Source organism: Rana temporaria, chromosome 1, assembly GCF_905171775.1.
Source record: "Rana temporaria chromosome 1, aRanTem1.1, whole genome shotgun sequence".
Classification (NCBI taxonomy): Eukaryota; Metazoa; Chordata; class Amphibia; order Anura; family Ranidae; genus Rana; species Rana temporaria.
The window spans coordinates 684,619,124-684,644,424 of NC_053489.1; the positions used below are offsets into that span (position 1 = coordinate 684,619,124).

The 25,301-nt window shown below is 46.7% G+C and overlaps 1 protein-coding gene across 3 annotated transcripts in view; it reads left to right on the plus strand.

Annotated features, from left to right (window-relative positions):
* Positions 1-25,301, plus strand: part of LOC120924691 (E3 ubiquitin/ISG15 ligase TRIM25-like) — a 90,920-nt gene that overhangs the window by 57,529 nt on the left and 8,090 nt on the right. Inside the window, exons 1-3 of one of the 3 annotated variants that reach the window (XM_040335699.1) lie at positions 9,351-9,461; positions 12,936-13,003; positions 15,618-18,307. The exons of 1 other annotated variant lie outside the window; for it this stretch is intronic. In XM_040335699.1, the coding sequence (XP_040191633.1) occupies positions 15,619-18,210 (2,592 nt within the window). In that variant the 5' untranslated portion in view covers positions 9,351-9,461; positions 12,936-13,003; position 15,618 and the 3' untranslated portion in view covers positions 18,211-18,307. Of the gene's footprint in view, positions 1-9,332; positions 9,462-12,935; positions 13,004-15,617; positions 18,308-25,301 lie in introns of those variants that run through there. One more of the 3 variants, XM_040335701.1, reaches the window with a different exon arrangement.

Here is a 25,301-nt window from a genome sequence, read left to right on the forward strand (position 1 = left end):
GGGAACGACGGCCATACTTAACATTAGCTACCCCTCATATAGCAGGGGTAACTATCCGCCGGAAAAAGCCGAACGCAAACGACGTAAAAAAAAGCGACCGGTCTTGAATCGGCGGTTCTCCTCATTTGCATATCCGACGCGTAAAAAACAGCGACGACACCTAGCGGCCGGCGGTAGATTGCAGCCTAAGATCCGACTGGTGTAAGTCACTTACACCAGTCGGATCTAAGGGAGATCTATGCGGAACTGATTCGTATGAATCAGTCGCATAGATCCGACCGTCGGATCTCAGAGATACGACGGCGGATCAGGAGATCTGCCGTCGTATCTCTTCATGAATCTGGCCCAGCGTGTGCGTTTTTAGTTGTAGATAGTGGGCTAAATTCAGCAAGAATTTACGCCGGCGTATCTATAGATACGCCGCGTAAATTCAAAGCTGCGCCTGCGTATCTTCTTTCTGTATTCAGAAAGCAAGATACGCCGAAATTAGCCTAAGATCCGACTGGCGTAAGTCTCTTACACCGTCGTATCTTAGGGTGCATATTTACGCTGGCCGCTAGGTGGCGCTTCCGTCGTAGAATATGCAAATTACCTAGATACACCGATTCACAAACGTATGTGCGCCCGGCGAAATTTTTTACGTCGTTTGCGTAAGGCTTTTTCCGGCGTAACGTTGCTCCTGCTTCTATGAGGCGTACGCAATGTTAAGTATGGACGTCGCTCCCACGTCAAATTTTTAATTTTTTACGTCGTTTGCGTAAGTCGTTCTCGAATAGGGCTGGACGTAATTTACGTTCGCGTCGAAAGCAATGACGATTTGCGGAATTTCAAGCATGCGCACTGGGATTCTTTCACGAACGGCGCAATACGCGGGGTCAACAATAATTTAAATAAAACACGCCCACATCATCCCCATTTGAAGGCGGGCTTACGCCAGCCCACATACGTTACGCCGCCGTAACTTAGGGCGCAAGTTCTTTATGAATACGGAACTTGCGCCCTAATTTACGGGGGCGTAACGTATCGGATATACGTTACGCTCGCACAATGTTACGCAGGGCTACCTGAATCTAGCCCATAGTTTTATATGTATTAGAACCTTTTTTTAACTGCTATGCAGGACTGTCGGAGAAACTTCCATTTACATCCTGTCCTGACAAGAATTCACCAGACAGGAAGTGAGGGGAACTCTGACAGATGGATAAACAGACCAAGATATACATGAATAGGGGGAAGGCTAGAACCCCTGTCATGTTTGTATTTCTGCATCCTTGTTTAACATTTTACTTCACTGAACTACCGTATTTATCGCGGTATAACGCGCTCCCGCGTATAACGCGCACCCCTAAAGTGACCCCCAATCCTGTGGAAAAAAAGTTATTTTTGTACTTACAGTTTTGGTGTCTTGCGCGGCGTCCATCGGCGGCCTCGTCGGGTCCGGCGTCCTTCTGCGGCTTCGGGTGTCCTCTTCGGCGGGTCCGGTGTCCTCTTCGGCGGGTCCGGTGTCCTCTTCGGCGGGTCCGGTGTCCTTCTGCGGCGTCCTCGCGTCCTCCCCGCTCGTTTCCCGCGCCGAGTTTTGAATACTGCACCAGCATATACCGAGCGCAGTACACTCGGGCAGGCTCGGCAACTGTCGCGCTCACGTCCTGTACGTCCAGGACTTGACCGCGGAAGAAGCCGAGACTGGCCGAAAATAACCCGAGTGTACTGCGCTCGGTATATGTCGGCGCAGTATTCAAAACTCGGCGCGGGTATCGGCGTATATTGCGCACCCACGATTTTGCCCTGATTTTCAGGGCAAAAAAGTGCGCGATATACGCCGATAAATACGGTACTTTCTGTAAAAAAAAAGTCTTGTATAAATTTAGGGCAAAATGTATTCTGCTACATGTACTTTGTTAAAATAAAAAAAAATTAAATCCCAATACGTGTACATTTAATCGGTTTGCGTGAAAGTTCTAGCATCTACAATCTATGGTACAGTATATTTGAAAATCGATCAATACTGATGTCCGTTCTTAATTCTTGAGGGCCTAAAATATCAGAACAGTATAAAATTCCCCCCCCAAAGACCCCCTTTTAGAAAAGTAGACAGTCCGAGGTGTTTAGTAAGAGGCATGGCGATTATATTTTTTAACATTAAAAAAAAAAATAATAATTAAGAAATTAAATTAAAAAAAAAAATAGTGAAGTTTCTGCACAGCGCCCCCATCTCCAGTGTGGGCATCTGAAGCCACAGTGTGCTTCTTCCTGGATTCTGTTCATGCTGGCTACCCAGCATGCACCTGCCGATCTCGCACATGTGTAGTGCGGTGCAATCTTGGTCAGCTTGACATGGCACTGCCATGCCAAGCTGACCAAGATTTTACATAGACACCAATGTTAAAGGAGTTGTAAAAGAATTTTTTTTTTTTTTTTGCTGAAATGACTGTTTACAGGGTATAGAGACATAATAGTTAACTGATTCCTTTTATGATTAAAAATAGATACAAATCAATCATATAATGTACCTGCAGTTTCTAGTTTCGTTTTTGCATGTTTCCTGCTTCTGTGATGTACAAAGCCACAGAGCTAATACAGGGCAGTGATGGTTTGGGAAACGAAACTGATTGGTGCTGAGGGGTTTTAGACACTGTGGGCTAGATTCAGATAGGTTAGCGGATCTTTAGATCTGATTTACGATCCGCCGGCGCAAGTTTTTGAGGCAAGTGCTTTATTCAGAAAGCACTTGCCTCTAAAGTTGCGCCTGCGGATCGTAACTCCCCCAGCGGAATTCAAATTCCGCGGCTAGGGGGTGTGTAACATTTAAATCAGGCGCGTCCCTGTGCCGATCGAACTGCGCATGCGCCGTCCGCTAAATTTCCCAGCGTGCATTGCTCCAAATGACGTCGCTAGGACGTCATTGGTTTCGACGTGAACGTAAATTACGTGCATCTGTATTCGTAAACGACTTACGCAAACGACGTAAAAAATTCAAAATTCAACCCGGGAACGACGGCCATACTTAACATAGGATACGCCGCATATAGTAGGGGTAACTATACGCCGGAAAAAGCCGTACACAAACGACGTTAAAAAAAATGCGCCGGGCGGTCGTTCGTTTTTGAATCGGCGGAACTCCTCATTTGCATATTCGTCGCGTACAAAAAACAAAACGCCACCTAGCGGCCGGCCTGGAATTACACTGTCGGATCTTAGGCTGCAAGTCACTTACACCTGTCGGATCTTAGGGAGATCTATGCGGAACCTGATTCTATGAATCAGGCGCATAGATCCGACCGTCGGATCTCAGAGATACGACGGTGTATCAGGAGATATGCCGTCGTATCTCTGTCTGAATCCGGGCCACCGTAATCGCACCTCATTGATTAGTGACCACAAAGAGAAAGCGCCCAGCTCTGTGGTCATCAGGAAACAGACAACCAGGAAGTGTGGAGATCAGAGAAGAATTACAGCAACTTGAGAGCAAAAATGAACACTGAGGACATGAAAACAGCACTGCATTAAGGTAAAGGAAGCTATTAAGATAAAAAAAAATTCCTTTACAAACCCTTTAAATGTTGCGAGAACCATGCCATGCTGACCAAGAATTTCCATAGACACCAATGTTAAATGTTGCGGGAGCAGTGCCATGCCAAGCTGACCAAGACTTTTCCATAGACACCTGTATTAAATGTTACGGGAGCAGTGCCATCCCAAGCTGACCAAGATCTCCCAGGAGCCAATGCAAAACCAGAAATGACGCACAGCACCACGACCATTAAAGGAGGAAGTGAAATTGAAAATATAGGCATAAATCATGTAAGTGAACAGAAAAGAAATAAATTGCCAATTCATTTTTAGGATTGCATTGTGAGGAGTGAAAAATGTGGGTGGAACTCCACTTTCATCGGAGTGTCACCACTCTGGGGTGTGATCAGGGATTTTTTATTTATTTTTTCACTTAGATTTATGTTATTGCAATGATGTTCATGGTAACAGGTGATAGCTGTGGGCCAATCACGGCTCACTGCTATAGGAAGCAGAGCTTTTATGAATGAGATTAATTCATCACAGCTTTTTTTACATTGTGATCATGGGATCGTATAGATCTGTCTCTCTCTCTCTCTTGTCTGTCTCTCTCTCTCTCTCTCTCTCTGTGTCTGTCTCTGTCTCTCTCTCTGTCTCTCTGTGTCTGTCTCTCTCTCTCTCTCTGTCTCTCTCTCTCTCTCTCTCTCTCTCTCTCTCTCTCTCTCTCTCTCTCTGTCTCTCTCACTCTCTCTGTCTCTCTCTCTCTGTCTCTCTCACTCTCTCTGTCTCTGTCTCTCTCTCTCTCTCTCTCTCTCTCTCTGTCTCTCTCTCTATCTCTCTCTCTCTCTCTCTCTCTCTCTCTCTCTCTCTCTCTCTCTGTCTCTCTCTCTATCTCTCTCTCTCTCTCTCTCTCTCTCTCTCTCTCTCTATCTCTCTCTGTCTCTCTCACTCTCTCTGTCTCTCCAGTCTGTACTCACTAATGTCCTTGGAGAAATTAGTTGCCTCCTTCAAATATCTTTACAACACTTGTGATATCAGACTAGACCCTCAGAGACGTCCCTCAGTCAGTCACCATGCAGACACAGGGCAGAATGGCTAGTAGCCCCCTTAGGCTGTGATCTACTCAGGGGGGAAAAGACCAGGCTGCTCTCCGTTTCAGAATATTTATACAGGTGTATGTAGTCAGGTCAGTGTGGTCAGGTCAGTGTAGTCAGGTCAGTGTGGTCAGGTCAGTGTATGCAATGCAGGTCTGGTCAGGTCAGTGTGGTCAGGTCAGTGATTGTGTATGTAGGTCAGGTCAGTGTAGTCAGGTCAGTGATTGTGTATGTAGGTCAGGTCAGTGTGGTCAGGTCAGTGATTGTGTATGTAGGTCAGGTCAGTGTAGTCAGGTCAGTGATTGTGTATGTAGGTCAGGTCAGTGTAGTCAGGTCAGTGATTGTGTATGTAGGTCAGGTCAGTGTGGTCAGGTCAGTGATTGTGTATGTAGGTCAGGTCAGTGTAGTCAGGTCAGTGATTGTGTATGTAGGTCAGGTCAGTGTAGTCAGGTCAGTGATTGTGTATGTAGGTCAGGTCAGTGATTGTGTATGTAGGTCAGGTCAGTGTAGTCAGGTCAGTGATTGTGTATGTAGGTCAGTGTAGTCAGGTCAGTGTGGTCAGGTCAGTGATTGTGTATGTAGGTCAGGTCAGTGTGGTCAGGTCAGTGATTGTGTATGTAGGTCAGGTCAGTGTAGTCAGGTCAGTGATTGTGTATGTAGGTCAGGTCAGTGTGGTCAGGTCAGTGATTGTGTGGTCAGGTCAGCGATTGTGTATGTAGGTCAGGTCAGTGTGGTCAGGTCAGTGATTGTGTATGTAGGTCAGGTCAGTGTGGTCAGGTCAGTGATTGTGTATGTAGGTCAGGTCAGTGTAGTCAGGTCAGTGATTGTGTATGTAGGTCAGGTCAGTGTGGTCAGGTCAGTGATTGTGTGGTCAGGTCAGCGATTGTGTATGTAGGTCAGGTCAGTGTGGTCAGGTCAGCGATTGTGTATGTAGGTCAGGTCAGTGTGGTCAGGTCAGTGATTGTGTATGTAGGTCAGGTCAGTGTAGTCAGGTCAGTGATTGTGTATGTAGGTCAGTGTAGTCAGGTCAGTGTGGTCAGGTCAGTGATTGTGTATGTAGGTCAGGTCAGTGTGGTCAGGTCAGTGATTGTGTATGTAGGTCAGGTCAGTGTAGTCAGGTCAGTGATTGTGTATGTAGGTCAGTGTAGTCAGGTCAGTGTGGTCAGGTCAGTGATTGTGTATGTAGGTCAGGTCAGTGTGGTCAGGTCAGTGATTGTGTATGTAGGTCAGGTCAGTGTAGTCAGGTCAGTGATTGTGTATGTAGGTCAGTGTAGTCAGGTCAGTGTGGTCAGGTCAGTGATTGTGTATGTAGGTCAGGTCAGTGTGGTCAGGTCAGTGATTGTGTATGTAGGTCAGGTCAGTGTGGTCAGGTCAGTGATTGTGTATGTAGGTCAGTGTAGTCAGGTCAGTGTGGTCAGGTCAGTGATTGTGTATGTAGGTCAGGTCAGTGTAGTCAGGTCAGTGATTGTGTATGTAGGTCAGGTCAGTGTAGTCAGGTCAGTGATTGTGTATGTAGGTCAGGTCAGTGTAGTCAGGTCAGTGATTGTGTATGTAGGTCAGGTCAGTGTAGTCAGGTCAGTGATTGTGTATGTAGGTCAGTGTAGTCGGGTCAGGTCAGTGTGGTCAGGTTGGTGATTGTGTATGTAGGTCAGTGTAGTCAGGTCAGTGTAGTGTACGCAGGTCTGGTCAGGTTAGTGTAGTCAGGTCAGTGATTGTGTATGTAGGTCAGGTCAGTGTGGTCAGGTCAGTGATTGTGTATGTAGGTCAGTGATTGTGTATGTAGGTCAGGTCAGTGTAGTCAGGTCAGTGATTGTGTATGTAGGTCAGGTCAGTGTAGTCAGGTTAGTGTAGTCAGGTCAGTGATTGTGTATGTAGGTCAGGTCAGTGTAGTTAGGTCAGTGTAGTCAGGTCAGTGATTGTGTATGTAGGTCAGGTCAGTGTAGTCAGGTCAGTGTAGTGTATGCAATGCAGGTCTTCCCAGCAGCAGCATAAGATAAGTGGGGTGCACTGTGATGTAAGGGAGAGTGGGGGACTCAACTTCTGATGGTGGGGGGGGGGGGGGGCTCTTGACATCTAATGTAAGAGGAGGGGAATGCGCTGGACATCTAATCTTACAGATATAACCGGCCCTTGTGAGGCCAATCATAATGCTGATGCGGCCCGCGACGAAATTGAGTTTGACACCCTTGCCATAACCCTAGTATTCATTTTTACTTCAGGCGCCAGACTTTCTGCTAAAAGTGATCCGAGCCACAGATTTGCAGCTGGATCGCTTTTAGAAGCGACAGTAGGGGGTCGTCCCCTCTCCCCCCGCTTCACGTTGGTGGTTCCCAGGCTTTCCTGGATGATCGGTAACTCTGGGGACTCATCCAGAGATGAGTGAAGGAAAGATGGCCTTCGCTCATCTCTGTGGCCTAGGAGAGTGGTCTCCAAACTGCGGCCCGAGGGCCGGACGTGGCCCTGTGCTTGCCCTTTTCCAGCCCTTGGGACACTATTCCTCCCACTGATAAGAGACACTATTCTGCCACCTGACACTGACAATAGGGCACCATTTCTTCTACTGAAACCAAAAATGGGGTACCATCCCTCCGTATGATACCAACGATGGGGCACTATTCCCCCCTCAATATTGAATGTGGCAATGTTTATTCCCACTGATGCCAGGACCATTTCCACTCCCGCTGTCCAAGGTCCGGCCCTCCTAGAGTCTGAGGAATGTTAAACCGGCTCTTTGTTTAGAATGTTTGGAGACCCCTGGCCTTGGAGGACCGGAACAGCCTCATGTAAGCAGGGCCGCCATCATGAATTATTGGGCCCTTTACACAGCTTTAGCCATGGGCCCCCTGGAGCAGAGAACCGGGGAGGGGGGGTGATATGTTGCACTAATGGGCACTGATAAGCTGCGACGATGGGCAGCACTGATGGGTATTGATAGGCTGCAATGATGGGCCCTGATGAGGTGGCACTGATGGGCACTGATTAGGTGGCACTAGTGGGCATTGATGAGGAGGCACTGATGGGTACTAATAGGTACTGATGAGGTGGCACTGGTGGGCACTGATAGGTATTGATAGGCTGCACTGATGAGTATTGATAGGCTGCACTGATGAGGTGGCACTGATGGGCACTGATGAGGTGGCACTGGTGGGCACTGATGAGGAGGCACTGATGGGTACTAATTGGCAGTACTGATGAGGTGGCACTGATATGCTGCACTCATAGGCACCAAAAAGTTGTCACTGGCGGGCACTGATTGGCATCCCTGATGGGTACTGTTAGCATTAAAAAGCAGCACTGATGGGCACTGTTGGGGCTGCACTAATAATCCCCCCATAATAACTACCCCTAAAGACTGTTATAGAAATAAAACATCCAGCACCCCCATAATGACCCTCTATGGAGATTGTTATAGACAGAGAACATCCAGCATCCCATAATGATTACAGAGCTGCATTCATGTGTATCTTTATTATCTGTTCTCCTTTAACCCCTTCCATACCGGGGGGGGCACTTACGCACCTTCCTGCCCAGGCCAATTTCCAGCTTTCAGCGCTGTCGCAATTTGAATGACAATTGCGCGGTCGTACTACACTGTTCCCAAATGAATGTTTTTATCATTTTGTTCCCACAAATAGAGATTTCTTTTGGTGGTATTAGATCACCTCTGCGATTTTTATTTCTTGCGCAACAACTAAAAAAAGACCGAAATTTTTGAAAAAAAATACGTTTTTTTTTCTGTTCATTTTTTTTGTAAATAAGTACGTTTTCTTCTTCAATTATGGCCACTGATATGGCGGCACCGATGAGGTGGCACTGAAGGGCCATGCTGGTATGCTGCACTGATGGGCATTCATAGGCGACACTCATAGGCAGCACTGGGCACTCTTTGGCGGCACTGATGGGCACTCATGGGTGGCACTGATGAGTACTTTTGGGTGGCACAGATGGGCACTGATAGGTGGGCAATGGGCATAGATGGGCACTAAGAGGTGGCACTGATGGACACTGAGGGGTGGCACTGATGGCATTATTTTAGCCAGTGCCATGTTGCCAGTCAGTGCCCATTTGTGGACCTCCTCTGTAAATCTAAAGTGGTAATCGGTAAAGGCTTTTGAAGTGTCGCCTAAAACATATGTCATTAGTCGCCGTTGTGCGGGCGTGAAGAATTTTAAAGCGTGACATGTTTGGTATCTATTTGTTCGGCATTACGTCGCCTTTTATATTTTATAAAAGAATTGGGTTATTTATTGTGTTTTTTTGCATTTAAATGTAAAAAAAATGTTTTTTTTCCCCACAAAAACTGCATTTGAAAAACCGCTGAGCAAATACCGTGTGACATAAAAAAAAAAATCCCATCAATTTTATTCCCTAGGGTCTCTGCAAAAAATATATATATATAATGTTTGGGGGTTATAAGTAATTTTCTAGCAAAAAATACTGATTTAAACTTGTAAACAAAAAGTGCCAGAAAAAGTGTAATCTTCAGCTGGTTAATATATATTTAATATTATTATATTAACAATACATATTCATATTAATTTATTAAATATTGTATTATTTACAAATTGTATATGATTACTTTTATATATATAATACTAATATTACTCTGAGGATGACATTCTATGATGTACTATTTACACTGATATATTATTATGTGTACTACAGAAAAATGGCCGCCCCCCGTTGGAGTTCTTTCATAGAGCAGTGTGACCTCTAGTGTCTGATGTGTGTTCTATGCAGTATTATACTATGACGGTTTGTCCTACGCAAAATGGCCGCCAGCCGGAGCCTCAGCTAAACCTGGTTGGACCTCTAGTGTTTGGTGGAATGAAACAGGAAGAAACATTGTATGGAGAGGTGAGGAGGGGGGGACACATGGAGGAAATTATCAATAATACAGATTATAGGTGATCAATAATGTGAGAGGAGAGAGAGAGGGGGTGACATGGCAGGGTGGGGGAAAGTTCACAGTAGGATCCAATCTAATCATTCTACAGAGCTGACATATACCATAGTGGTGTACACTGAGCCAATCACATCAGTCTCTGTACAGAGGAGCTTACACTCTAATGTCCCCTCCCCCCACACAGTCACATCAGTCTCTGTACAGAGGAGCTTATACTCTAATATCCCCTCCCCCCCACATCACATCAGTCTCTGTACAGAGGAGCTTACACTCTAATATCCCCTCCCCCCCACAGTCACATCAGTCTCTGTACAGAGGAGCTTATACTCTAATATCCCCTCCCCCCCACATCACATCAGTCTCTGTACAGAGGAGCTTACACTCTAATATCCCCTCCCCCCCACAGTCACATCAGTCTCTGTACAGAGGAGCTTACACTCTAATATCCCCTCCCCCCCACAGTCACATCAGTCTCTGTACAGAGGAGCTTACACTCTAATGTCCCCTCCCCCCACATCACATCAGTCTCTGTACAGAGGAGCTTACACTCTAATGTCCCCTCCCCCACAGTCACATCAGTCTCTGTACAGAGGAGCTTACACTCTAATGTCCCCCCCCCCCCCCACATCACATCAGTCTCTGTACAGAGGAGCTTACACTCTAATGTCCCCTCCCCTTCCCCCACAGTCACATCAGTCTCTGTACAGAGGAGCTTACACTCTAATGTCCCCTCCCCCCCACATCACATCAGTCTCTGTACAGAGGAGCTTACACTCTAATGTCCACTACCACCCTGCCCCCTGTTATCTCCACTGCCACCCTGCCCCCTGTTATCTCCACTGCCACCCTGCCCCCCGTTATCTCCACTACCACCCTGCCCCCCGTTATCTCCACTACCACCCTGCCCCCTGTTATCTCCACTACCACCCTGCCCCCCGTTATCTCCACTACCACCCTGCCCCCCGTTATCTCCACTACCACCCTGCCCCCCGTTATCTCCACTACCACCCTGCCCCCCCTTATCTCCACTACCACCCTGCCCCCCCTTATCTCCACTACCACCCTGCCCCCGTTATCTCCACTACCACCCTGCCCCCTGTTATCTCCACTACCACCCTGCCCCCTGTTATCTCCACTACCACCCTGCCCCCCCTTATCTCCACTACCACCCTGCCCCCCGTTATCTCCACTACCACCCTGCCCCCCGTTATCTCCACTACCACCCTGCCCCCTGTTATCTCCACTGCCACCCTGCCCCCTGTTATCTCCACTACCGCCCTGCCCCCTGTTATCTCCACTACCACCCTGCCCCCTGTTATCTCCACTGCCACCCTGCCCTCTGTTATCTCCACTACCACCCTGCCCCCCGTTATCTCCACTGCCACCCTGCCCCCCGTTATCTCCACTGCCACCCTGCCCCCTGTTATCTCCACTGCCACCCTGCCCCCTGTTATCTCCACTGCCACCCTGCCCCCTGTTATCTCCACTGCCACCCTGCCCTCTGTTATCTCCACTACCACCCTGCCCCCTGTTATCTCCACTGCCACCCTGCCCCCCGTTATCTCCACTGCCACCCTGCCCCCTGTTATCTCCACTGCCACCCTGCCCCCTGTTATCTCCACTGCCACCCTGCCCCCTGTTATCTCCACTGCCACCCTGCCCCCTGTTATCTCCACTGCCACCCTGCCCCCTGTTATCTCCACTACCACCCTGCCCCCTGTTATCTCCACTACCACCCTGCCCCCTGTTATCTCCACTACCACCCTGCCCTCTGTTATCTCCACTACCACCCTGCCCCCTGTTATCTCCACTACCACCCTGCCCCCTGTTATCTCCACTGCCACCCTGCCCCCTGTTATCTCCACTACCGCCCTGCCCCCTGTTATCTCCACTACCACCCTGCCCCCTGTTATCTCCACTGCCACCCTGCCCTCTGTTATCTCCACTACCACCCTGCCCCCTGTTATCTCCACTGCCACCCTGCCCCCTGTTATCTCCACTACCACCCTGCCCCCTGTTATCTCCACTACCACCCTGCCCCCTGTTATCTCCACTACCACCCTGCCCTCTGTTATCTCCACTGCCACCCTGCCCCCTGTTATCTCCACTACCACCCTGCCCTCTGTTACCTCCACTACCACCCTGCCCCCTGTTATCTCCACTACCACCCTGCCCCCTGTTATCTCCACTACCACCCTGCCCCCCGTTATCTCCACTACCACCCTGCCCCCTGTTATCTCCACTGCCACCCTGCCCCCTGTTATCTCCACTGCCACCCTGTCTCAGGCTAACCACTTAAGGACCGCCTTCTGCACATTTACGTCGGCAGAATGGCACGGCTGGGCACATGCATGTACAGGTATGTCCTGTGCTAGTACCCAGTCGTGGGCGCGCGCCCGCGGCCCGGTCCAAAGCTCCGTGACCGTGGGACCCATGGACCCGATCGCCGCTGGAGTCCCGCAATCGGTCCCCGGAGCTGAAGAATGGGGAGAGCCGTGTATAAACACCGCTTCCCCGTTCTTCACTGTGGCGCTGTGATTGATCGTCTGTTCCCTGATATAGGGAATCACAATCGATGACGTCACACCTACAGCCACACCCCCCTACAGTCAGAAACACATATGAGGTCACACATAACCCCTTCAGCGCCCCCTTGTGGTTAACTCCCAAACTGCAATTGTCATTTTCACAGTAATCAGTGCATTTTAAATGCATTTTTTGCTGTGAAAATGACAATGGTCCCAAAAATGTGTCAAAATTGTCCGAAGTGTCCGCCATAATGTCGCAGTCATGAAAAAAATCGCTGATCGCCGCCATTAGTAGTAAAAAAAAAAAAAATTCATAAAAATGCAATAAAACTATCCCGTATTTTGTAAACGCTATAAATTTTGCGCAAACCAACCGATAAACGCTTATTGCGTTTTTTTTTTTACCAAAAATATGTAGAAGAATACGTATCGGCCTAAACTGAGGAAAAAAATTATGTTTTATATATTTTTGGGGGATATTTATTATAGAAAAAAGGAAAAAATATTGAATATTTTTTCAAAATTGTCGCTCTATTTTTGTTTATAGCGCAAAAACTAAAAACCGCAGAGGTGATCAAATACCACCAAAAGAAAGCTCTATTTGTGGGGAAAAAAGGACGCTAATTTTGTTTGGGAGCCACGTCGCACGACCGCGCAATTGTCAGTTAAAGCGACGCAGTGCGGAATCGCAAAAACTGGCCAGGTCCTTTAGCTGCCTAAAGGTCCGGGTCTTAAGTGGTTAAACTGAAACCTCAAATACTCATGAGTTTCTCTCAGCCGATATATTTCTATGATATGAACTTCATTTATTCATGAAATATATATTTGTATAGATCGCGGTCGGATCAAAATCCTATTGATTATTGTATTTATAACATGTAATATATTTTCTTAAAGGATTCGCAGGGTTGGTGAAAAGATTCCCGGCGCTGGGAAGTCTCTTCGGATTCTCACGTCGCAGTGAGGTAAGTTTCTCGTCACTTTGGGAATCTTTGTGTTTTGGTTATTGGAATCTTTACTTTTATTAAGTACTTCCTGTCTGACGGCGGCGGTGGGGCGGCTCCCTTGTCATATGACGTCTTCCCACTCTCTGTGCTTGCGTGACCCCGAGGACGTGCAGTGCAGCGACCGACAATGCGCTGTGACCATGGTACACGACGCACCCCCCCCCCCCCAAACTCGCTAAAGAGTCGATGACGCCGCTCTTTACCCATGTGATCAGCTGTGTCCAATCACAAGCCAATCACATGTAAACAAGGAAATGCTGGTTATCATGTGAGGAGAGAACCGATCAGCAGCATTTCCTCACAGGGGAGACCTGCTAGATAATCAGGGCACTGATCAACAGTGCAGCCCCAACAGTGCCCAGCAGTTATGCCAATCAGTGCCCATTTGTGCTACATATTAGTGCCTCCTCATCAGTGCCTTTCAGTGCAGCCTATCAGTGCCCTTCAGTGCTGCCTATTAGTGCCGCCTATCAGTGCCCTTCAGTGCTGCATATTAGTGTCTCCTCATCAGTGCCCTTCAGTGCAGCCTATCAGTACCCTTCAGTGCTGCATATTACTGCCTCCTCATCAGTGCAGCCTATCAGTGCCCTTCAGCGCTGCATATTACTGCCTCCTCATCAGTGCCCTTCAGTGGTGCCCCATCAATGGCACCTTTCAGTGCAACCTATCAGTGCTGCATTTAGTGCCTCAACATCGCCCGTCATTGCAGCCTATCATTGCCCTTTAGTGCAGCCTATCAGTGTCTCTCAGTGCTGCATATTAGTGTTTCCTCATCAGTGCCCTTCAGTGCAGCCTATCAGTGTCCTTCAGTGCTGCATATTACTGCCTCCTAATCAGTGCCCCTCAGTGGTACCCCATCAATGGCACCTATCAGTGCCCTTCAGTGCAACCTATCAGTGCTGCATTTAGTGCCTCCTCATCAGTACCCATCAGTGGCGCCTATCAGTGCCCATCAGTGCTGCATATTAGTTGCGCCTATCGGCGTCTTTCAGTGCAGCTTATCAGTGCCACCTATCAGTGCCCTTCAGTGCTGCATATTAGTGCCTCCTCATCAGTGCCCCATCAATGGCACCTATCAGTGCCCTTCAGTGCAACCTATCTTAAGGGGGAGATATCAGGGGTCTGTTAAGACCCCTGATATCTCACCAAAGCCCCCCAACAGGTCTGATTAAAAAAATAAAGTATTGCAATAAATAATAAAAAAATAATGTTTGTAAAAATAATAAAGATGTAAATAAAAAAAAACACACAGACACTGTCCACCCCTCCCCCCCCCCCCCTCTTAAAAAAAAAAAAAGGAAGCATTGTAAATAAAATACAAAACAAAACACTGTTACGTGACATAAATTAAAAGTATCGGTGATCGGCATCTGTGAGTACTTGAAAAAAAGTATCGGTACTTGTACTCGGTCTTAAAAAAGTGGTATCGGGACAACCCTAGGACGTATATATACGTCCATTTGTCTGTCCGTGCCATTCTGCTGACGTAAATGTTCGTGCGACGGTCGGCAAGTGGTTAACCACTTCCGGACCGCCGCATGTAAATTTACGTCGGCAGAATGGCACGGACAGGCACATTGGCGTACCTGTACGTCCCTGCCTAGACGTGGGTCGGGGGTCCGATCAGGACCCCCCCCCCGGTACATGCGGCGGTTCCTGTGGCTTCAGGAGCGATCCGGGACGACGGCGCGGCTATTCGTTTCTAGCCGCCCCCTCGCGATCGCTCCCCGGAGCTGAAGAACGGGGAGAGCTGTATGTAAACGCGGCTTTCCCGTGCTTCACTGTGGCGGCGCATCGATCGAGTGATCCCTTTTATAGGGAGACTCGATCGATGACGTCAGACCTACAGCCACACCCCCCTACAGTTGTAAACACACACTAGGTGAACCCTAACTCCTACAGCGCCCCCTGTGGTTAACTCCCAAACTGCAACTGTCATTTCCACAATAAACAATGCAATTTAAATGCATTTTTTGCTGTGAAATTTACAAAGGTCCCAAAAATGTGTCAAAATTGTCCGAAGTGTCCGCCATAATGTCGCAGTCACGAAAAAAATCGCTGATCGCCGCCATTAGTAGTAAAAATAATAATAAAACTATCCCCTATTTTGTAAACGCTATAAATTTTGCGCAAACCAATCGATAAACGCTTATTGCGATTTTTTTTTTTACCAAAAATATGTAAAAGAATACGTATCGGCCTAAACTGAGGGAAACATTTTTTTTTTATATATATATTTTTGGGGATATTTATTATAGCAAAAAGTAAAAAATATTGAATTTTTTTCAAAATTGTCGCTCTATTTTTGTTTATAGCGCCAAAAATAAAAACCGCAGAGGTGATCAAATACCACCAAAAGAAAGCTCTATTTGTGGGGAAAAAAGGACGCCAATTTTGTTTGGGAGCCACGTCGCACGACCGCGCAATTGTCAGTTAAAGCGACGCAGCGCCGAACTGTAAAAACCCCTTGGGTCATTTAGCAGCATATTGGTCCGGTCCTTAAGTGGTTAATAAACTTTTTAGTATTTTTATGAATGAATCTTATACAAAATAACTGTTCTCTTTCTTTCAGAATGCCTGGCTGTTTTGTTCCTGGATGTTCGTATTCTTGGCGTAGAAAGGACACAATTTTGCATATTTTCCCTAAAAAGGAGGCTAGAATAAGACTTTGGCTACAGAATATGAATGTACAAGATACTGAACTTGAGTATCACGTAACGCGTATAGCCAAATCGGGAAGGGAAAAATTTAGAATTTGTTCCAAACATTTCTCCGATAAAGACTATGTCATGGGAGGACAAGGCCTTTGTTTACGCTTTGATGCCATACCTACGCTTCAAATGCCACCCGCTCTCGAACCCCAAATTGTAGAACATTTTGAACACAATTACTACAAGCGCCAGAAACTCACGGACGCGTCTGAGGGGGAAGTAAGGAGCGAGGAGCCACCGTCCTTTCTTGAAACCTCACCAACTTCAAGTGGTTTGTATGGTGGTCTATCTATGGGTTCACCAGAGGCAGAACCAACCTTGTCTATGTTGCAGGATAGCTCTGAACACATTTATCGAACCGATTCTGCGTCGCCAGAAATGGTGGCAGATGAAATTGAAGTTTCTACAACAGATTTTTTCAGAGAAAGTTTAACTACGAGCTCAAGGAAAAAAAAATTAAAAGGGCCTCCAAAACAATTCACTACAGCTACAAGAGGGGCAGACACTGAATACTTCCCGGCACAAAAACATAAAGCGATACAGACTAATCCATTATTTATGAAAAAAAATAAAAAAGTGCAGGCGTCCGTCATTAAATCGCAAAATTCAGTTGGAATGCAGTGCGACTTGGTAAGTCTTCCTCCGCTCGTGCCTTGGACTAAATCAAGGTCCGTTGTTGAAAAGGAGCCATTGATTCGAAATGTTGAACCTTCGTTATTACAGTCGTCGTTTTGTGACGCTGATCTTACAGAACAACCAAAAGGACAAAAGCTAACTCAACCATTTCCTCTTCGTTATTACGCATATTCAGAAATTGAAGGCAACGCAACAACGAAAACGGTATTACAAGATGAGAGTTACCGTCCAAGTGTGAAGGAGGAATATCTACAAGACGTGAAAGGAGATTATCTAATCGATCCCACCGATCCCGACACATCGTTCTTTGTTTTAGAAGACCAATCAGATCAAAAATTAGCAACGGAGAGAAAATTTATTGTTTTTGAGAGTTGTTTAAATGAGCTATTGCTGAGCAGCAAGTGCAAATATAATGAGAATTGCCTGGGAAAAGTGATCAAAATAAAAAAATATCTCGTTGGTTCAGCGTTGGTCGTAGAAGGCTTCTGCGGTGAACACCACCGATTTCATTTGTGGAGCAGCCAGCCGTTTGTTGGAAAAATGCCCGCTGGAAATCTTCTGCTTTCCGGTTCTATTCTGGGCAGTGGATCTAATTTTCGTAAAGTTTCCAATTTTTTCCATTTACTGGGCTTATGTGGAATATCCCAAACGACTTATTACAAAAATCAAAATTACTACCTTTTTCCTATCATCAATCATCACTGGTGTGAAGAACGCAAAGACGTCATCTCAATCATCGGAACGCGTACAGTTGCTCTGGCAGGGGACGGACAATGCGACTCACCTGGATCGAGTGCCAAGTACTGCACTTATACCTTCCTAGACATGGATACAGACAAAATAATCGATTTTCAGGTAGAGCCAATTAAAACGGGAGCATCTTCAACGTCTTTAGAGAAAATCGCATTCGAAAAAGCTCTTCAACGGCTAAAAGATGATAATCTGAAGATTAAAATCGTAGCTACTGATCGTCATGGTGGTATTCGCAAAATGATAAAAGAGCAGCATAACGAAATACGTCATGAATTCCACGTGTGGCACTTTGCCAAATCGATAGGAAACAAGTTGCACCAAGCTAGTAAGAGAAGAAACTCCCATGAACTGTCAGCATGGGTGTCTCCGGCAAAAAAACATTTATGGTGGTGCGCTAGCACTTGCAATCATAATGTGGACCTGCTAAAAGAAAAGTGGATGTCCCTTGTGCGTCATTCAAGCAACGCTCATTCATGGACTGATGGGAAGTTGTACAAACAATGCAGCCATGAAGAAAGGTTGGACAACGAGGAGGAGGAGGAACATGTTTGGCTTTTGCCGGGATCTGCAGCCCATCAAAGACTGAAGGACGTTGTTCTCGATCCTCGAATTCTGAAAGACCTCGAACACTTGTCGAATTTCTGCCACGCTGGAAATTTCGAGGTGTTTCATAGTAGGGCTTTGAAGTATAGACCTAAACATCATCATTTTGAAATTGATGGTATGGTAGCACGGACGCAACTTGCCGCATTAGATCACAATCGAAATGTTGGCAGAGAGCAAGCTGGTAGAAGACCACAATCCTGTGGAGCGCCAATACAAAATCCTAACTGCAGATACATCTACAGTAAGGCCAAGAAAGACTGGACCATGGCAAAAATGTATGACGGGGCCAATCAAGAATTTATGATTGATATTTTAACAGATTCCATTTCTTTGGCTGCCGGTGACCTCAAAGTGGACTGGATTCCAAGACGAAGCTATGAGCCCGAAAATATAGCTCATTTTCCTTGTCCGGAGAAACCTGATATGCTACAAAGATATCTTTCACGGTTCAACCATTGAAAATGTTATTCCTGTTGTTTTCTTTGTGGAAAATTATTGAAAGACTTGTGGAAAATTATAGCTAAGATTTGAAAAAAACGAATGACTTGAAGCATAATACAGAATGACGGTGTTTTTTTTTATAACGGATATTAAAAAAATACAGAAATAAAAGCATAACATAACTTTACACAAAAAAAAATAACAAAATGACAATTTAAATGACAATAAGGGCTCTTTCACACGTCCGCTCAGTTTTTTAGATAATTTTTTTTTTCATCAGTTGATCCGTTTTTTCATCCGTTTTTCGTCCGTTTACATCCGTTTCCGGTCCGTTAACGTCCGTTTTCCATCCGTTTTTTCATCTTTTTTTTTTTTTTTTGGGGCTTTTTACATATTTTGATGAAAAACGGATGTTAGCGGATCGGATGGTAAACGGATCGTCCGCTAACATCTGTTTTTCGTCCGTTCCGTTTTTTTGACGGAAGAAAAATAGTGTTTTCTTCCGTTAAAAAAAACGGAGCTTAACGGAGACGGATGTTAGCGGATGGTCATCCGCTAACGGACGCTAACCCATAGGAAAGCATTGCGGTCCGTTAACGGACGTCCAAAAAATGGACGAACGGAACGGACGTGTGAAAGAGCCCTAACTGTGCAATACCTTTTATAAAAAAATACACACATTTCATAAAAAAATTAAAACATTTTGATTTATCAATGCTTATTGTTACAAGCCATACAGTTTAGAATGAAAAATCACTCGCGCATAATATTTTATTTGGGTTAGGTTGTCTAACCGAACGTCCCGTACTCCGCTTGAGTGCTTCCGTGATATACCGCTTCCTATCAGTCTGGATATAGATATCAGATATTCCAGCTGCCCTCAACACACAACGAGACGAGACTTGTTTGTCTGCTAAACATGGAGGGCCAGATTCTTGTAGAACGGCGTATCCTTGCGGCGGCGTAACGTATCCGATTTACGTTACGCCTCCGCAACTTAGACAGGCAAGTGCTGTATTCTCAAAGCACTTGCTCCCTAAGTTGCGGCGGCGTAAGCCCGCCTAATTCAAATTTGGATCAGGGGGGCGTGTTTTATGCAAAACTACTGTGACCCGACGTAATTGACGTTTTTTCGGAACGGCGCATGCGCCATCAGTGGAATTTCCCAGTGTGCATTGCTCCAAAGTACGCCGCAAGGACGTCATTGGTTTCGACCTGAACGTAAATGACGTCCAGCCCCATTCACGGACGACTTACGCAAACGACGTAACTTTTTCAAATTTCGACGCGGGAACGACGGTCATACTTAATATTGTTACGCCGCACTTATGCCACCATATAGCAGGGGCAACATTACGCCGGGAAAAGCCTAATGTCGTAACTTTACTGCGTCGGCCGCGCGTACAATACAGCCTTATATACAGTTTAACTGCTTGTTAACCCCTTCACTGCCAGTGGCATTTTTATAGTAATCCAATGCATTTTTATAGCACTGATCGCTATAAAAATGCCAATGGTCCCAAAAAAGTGTCCGAAGTGTCCGCCATAATGTCGCAGTACGGAAAAAAAATCGCTGATAGCCGCCATTAATAGTAAAAAAAAATAATAATAAAAATGCCATTAAAAATACCCCCTATTTTGTAAACGCTATAACTTTTGCGCAAAACCAATCAATAAACGTTTTTTTTTTTTTAACGAAAAAAATGTAGAAGAATACGTATCGGCCTAAACTGAGGAAAAAAAAATATTTTTATATATTTTTGGGGGATATTTATTATAGCAAAAAGTAAAACATATTAATTTTTTCCAAAATTGTTGCTCTATTTTTGTTTATAGCGCAAAAACTAAAAACCGCAGAGGTGATCAAATACCACCAAAAGAAAGCTCTATTTGTGGGGAAAAAAGGCCGCCAATTTTGTTTGGGAGCCACGTCGCACGACCGCGCAATTGTCAGTTAAAACGACGCAGTGCCGAATCGCAAAAAGTGCTCTGGTCTTTGACCAGCAATATGATCCGGGGGTTAAGTGGTTAAAGAGGAGGTAACCAGAACATAAATTAACATGAGCTAATTAACTAATCATTTACCCAGACGAGGTGACTCCAAGATATAACCTTTCAAGGTAGACGTCACGTCTCCTCTCACCTGCTATACAATACACATTATCATAAGTTTAAACACAGGACATCTTCACACAATAGCAGGGTCAATTAGCATATAACATTATGAATGAGTCACTCTTACAATTAACCCATTGAGTTCAGAATCAACAACCAGTAAATATATTTACAGATATCCTGGGATATATTGTGGATAATAATTACATAGTCCAATATATCATTTCTCAGTCATCCTATGCCCCTAGTGGATGATTTTAGACATAAGAGGGTCCGTGTCTGTCACAGGTTGGTATTAATAATAATGTTAAATTGTATGAGAAAGTTGAACTATATCGCTTTATCCACTTCCCGCCCGACCAATAACATATTGATGTTCGGGAAGTGGCTCTGTTATCCTGATTGGGCTTCATACGACGTCCAGCAGGATAACATGTCGGCGCACGGCAATCGCGAGTGCGGCGTGTTAGTCTGACACGCCGCATCTGCGATCGTGATAAGGAGCCTCTGTCAGAGTCTTTTTACCACGTGATCAGCTGTGACCAATCACAGCTGATCATCGTGTGGACCAGGAAGTGCCGGTAAGCGGTTTGTGCTGACAGGAAGAGCCAATCGGCAGCTCTCCCTGTCAGAGGGCGGTCTGTGCAGCACATTGATTATCAGCACAACCCCCTCAGATGTGCCCATCACCTGCCAATCAGTGCCCAGCAGTGTCCCCATAATAAAAGACTGCCAGTGCCCACCACAGTGCCAATCCGTGCCCACCACAGTGCTAATCCATGCCCAGAAGTAGCACCTGTCAGTAACACATCAGTCCCTTATCATCAGTGCCTCCTATCACTGCCCATCAATTCTACATATCCAGTGCCACCTCAGTGCCCGTCAATGAAGGGGGACTTTTTTTTGTATAACAGAAACAGAAAAACTTTAATTTTTTTCAAAAATGTTGGTCTTTTTTCGTTTAGCAAAAATTGTGTTTGGATACAGTGTACCATGACCGCGCAATTGTCATTCAAAGTGCTGAAAGCTGAAAATTGTCCTGGGTAGGAAGGGGCGAAAGTGCATGGTATTGAAGTGGTTAATAGATTTACACTATCTTACCAAAAGTATTGGGACGCCTGCCTTCACACACACATATAATACACCCCAGGTTGGATTCCATTATTTTTACTTCATTATTTACACACACATGAACTTTAATGGCATCCCAGTCTTAGTCCGTAGGGTTCAATATTGAGTTGGCCCACCTTTTGCAGATATAACAGCTTTAAGTCTTCTGGGAAAGCGTCCACAAGGTTTAGGAGGGTGTCTATGGGAATGTTTGACCATTCTTCCAGAAGCATATTTGTGAGGTCAGTTACTGAACTCTGCCTACGATGCCGCAAGGCTTCTTGTCGAGTATGCCCCCACATTTCTGAACTCTGCCCACGATGCCGCAAGGCTTCTTGTCGAGTATGCCCCCACCTTTCTGAACTCTGCCCACGACGCCGCCAGGCTTCTTGTTGAGTATGCCCCCACCTTTCTGAACTCTGCCCACGACGCCGCCAGGCTTCTTGTTGAGTATGCCCCCACATTTCTGAACTCTGCCCACGACGTCGCCAGGCTTCTTTTTGAGTATGCCCCCACATTTCTGAACTCTGCCCATGACGCCGCCAGGCTTCTTGTCGAGTATGCCCCCACCTTTCTGAACTCTGCCCACGACGCCGCCAGGCTTCTTGTTGAGTATGCCCCCACATTTCTGAACTCTGCCCACGACGTCGCCAGGCTTCTTTTTGAGTATGCCCCCACATTTCTGAACTCTGCCCACGATGCCGCCAGGCTTCGTGTTGAGTATGCCCCCACATTTGATGGCTTCTTGCATGATGAGCTTTCTTGATAGTTTTAACCAGCCACATTTTCAGTGTCCTTTTGGACGCTGCTAGCCCCTATTTCTTAATCCGGCTGGGATGATGAACAGGTTTTCCACTTTTCTGAATGGGGCTGTTCTCTGTATGTAAGCTTTGAGGATAGACCTGACATCTAATTCATGCCTTTTGACTAGATGCATCCATCTGCATTGTTGGGAGGACAATGTCCTATTCTCTATGATATGATTTGTTTACCTTTGACCGGTGCTATGGCAACGTTCTTAGTACCACCCTGTCTTGTAGGAGACAACAGTAAGGGGGTTTGTATCGTAGAGCTTGAATGTCTGATATTTTTCTCCCTGATGTGATGGCAGTGAGAAAAACTGCTTTTGTCGTTCTATTCCATAACGAGGTTGCTTGGCCTCCTGCAAAACAGGGTTGGGACAACATCTCTAGCACCATCTGTAAGTCCCTTGGAGGGACAAATGACCTTCTCTGTGGTCGTACACTGTCGCAGGCTTTCAGGAACTGCCGTACTAATTGTTGGGTAGCCCATCTTACTCCTGTTAATGCTGAGATCTGTACTCCTAGGGCTATATTCAGCATAGAATTACGCCGGCGTATCCATAGATACGCCGCGTAAATTCAAAGCTACGCCGCCGTATCTACTTTCTGTATTCTGTAGATACGCCGACATTAGCCTAAGATACGACTGGCGTAATTCTATTACGCCGTCGTATCTTAGGGTGCATTCTCACGCTGGCCGCTAGGTGGCGCTTCCGTTGTTTTCAGCGTAGAATATGCAAATTACCTAGTTACGTCGATTCAGGAGCGTACGTGTGCCCGGTGGTAGTTTTTTACGTCGTTTGCGTAAGGCTTTTTCGGCGTAACGTTGCTCCTGCTATTAGGTGGCGCAGCCAATGTTAAGTATGGATGTCGTTCCCGCTTCGAAATTTGAATTTATTACGTTGTTTGCGTAAGTCGTTCGCGAATAGGGCTGGACGTAATTTACGTTCACGTCGAAACCAATGACGTCCTTGCGACGTCATTTGGAGCAATGCACACTTGGGATATGTACACGGACGGCGCATGCACCCTTCGTACAAAGCGTCAATCACGTCGTGTCAACACACATTAACATAAAACACGCCCCCCCTTACACGTTTGAATTACGCGCGCTTACGCCGGCCCCATTTACGCTACGCCTCCGGAGCAAGTGCTTTGTGAATACTGCACTTGCTCCTGTAAGTTGCGGCGGCGTAGCGTAAATAGGATACGCTGCGCCGCTGTAAGATCAGGCGCATCTCCCTGAATCTAGCCCCTAGTGCAGGGGTGGCAAACACAAGGCCCGCTGGCCGAATCCGGCCCGCCAAGCCTTGTCATGTGGCCCGCCAGCCTCCACCGCTTGTGCCAGTGCTACCCGCTCAGGCCGCACAGCGGGAGGTAAGCGGCGCCCGCGGCCCGCACAGGGTTAACACAGGTCGCGGCCGCCGCTCACCTACTGCTATGCGGCCGCGCCTGTGTCATCTCCGGGCTCCGGCGCGGCTGATTGGCTGAGTTGTGTGTCTCTCTCACACACAGCTCAGCCTCAGAATCCACGCTGACAGTTCAGCTCGGACACTGCTCCTCCTCTTCCCGCCCACACCCCCTGCGTCTTCCCCGCTCACACATCCCCGGGAAAATGTGAAGGAAGATGCAGGCAGCCTGCCCCTGACCCTCCATCCTGGGGTTAGTAAGCTCGCCCTCTCCCACCTCCCAGTGTATATATTAAATGAATTTAAGGGGTGCTCTGTGGACTCTGGTGCAAGAGGGGGGCTTTGGTGGGCAAAGCCCCCCTTACATCAGAGTTCCCTGATGTAATGGGGCTCTGTGCGGACTCTGATGTAATGGGGCTCTGTGCGGACTCTGATGTAATGGGGCTCTGTGCGGACTCTGATGTAATGGGGCTATGTGCGGACTCTGATGTAATGGGGGTCTGTGCGGACTCTGATGTAATGGGGCTCTGTGCGGACTCTGATGTAATGGGGCTCTGTGCGGACTCTGATGTAATGGGGGTCTGTGCGGACCCCTGAATTCCTGCACTGTGTACATAGCATAATCCTGACGTAATCCTGAACTCTGCATTCTGTATGTAGTGCAACCCATATACAACTGGCCCTTTGAGGGCAACCACACTGCTGATGCGGCCCTCGATGAATTTGAGTTTGCCACCCCTGCCCTAGTGTATTCATCTGTAGGCCCATGTCAAGGCCTGCTTGTAGGATTCTAATATCTGTGCTTCCCATGGTGCTAAAGGATTAATTGCTCAAGTTTCAGTAAAGGCAGCAAACTTCTCCCATGCCCTTTAAATAGGTTTTATTTCGTTGTTTCTGCTCTTGCCTTGAGTAAGGTCTCAATGACTGAGACTGAACACCCGGCTTCTCCTAGTCTTCGCCTCTCAACCTCCAAGATGCCAGATGATGTTTGGTAGGGTTCGTGTGCAACCGCCCTTGTTGTAGCAGGTCCGGTATTTCTGGCAGTAGGATTGGAGGTTCTATTGCCTGGGCTTGTAATAATGGGAACCATGGTCTGCGGGGCCACACCGGCATGATTGCTATTACTATTCCCAGATGTTTGCGTATTCTGTGGAGTAGCCTGGGAATTATAGGTATTGGTGGGAATATGTATGCTAGAATCCACTGCTTCCGCCTGCAGGAACTTTGCCCTTGCCAGGAACCGTTTGCACTTGCTGTAGGCCGGGGATTCCATCAAATCGAGCTCTGATTGACCCCATTGATTGCAAACCCATTGAAAAATTCATTGGTTTAGCGCCCATTCATGGTTGTCCACCGTTTTGCGGCTCAACGCATCTGCTAGGTAATTTTGTGGGGCTGGGATGTATACAGCCGATTAAGTTTGTCAAGTTCTATTGAGCCCAGGTCATAATTGGTGCAACCTCTGCCAGGAGTGCTTGACTTCACGTCCCCGTCCCCCCCTTGACAGCGCACATAGGCGCACAACCACCGCCTTGTCCATATGAATCGTCACGCTGGCTCCTCTTATTTGGTCCTGGAAGGTTTTCAAGGCCAGGAAGGCTGCTTTCAGCTCTATTATATTGGAGACTTATCTTTGTTCTTCCAGCGGCCCTGGGCTAGCTGGCCTACTGCT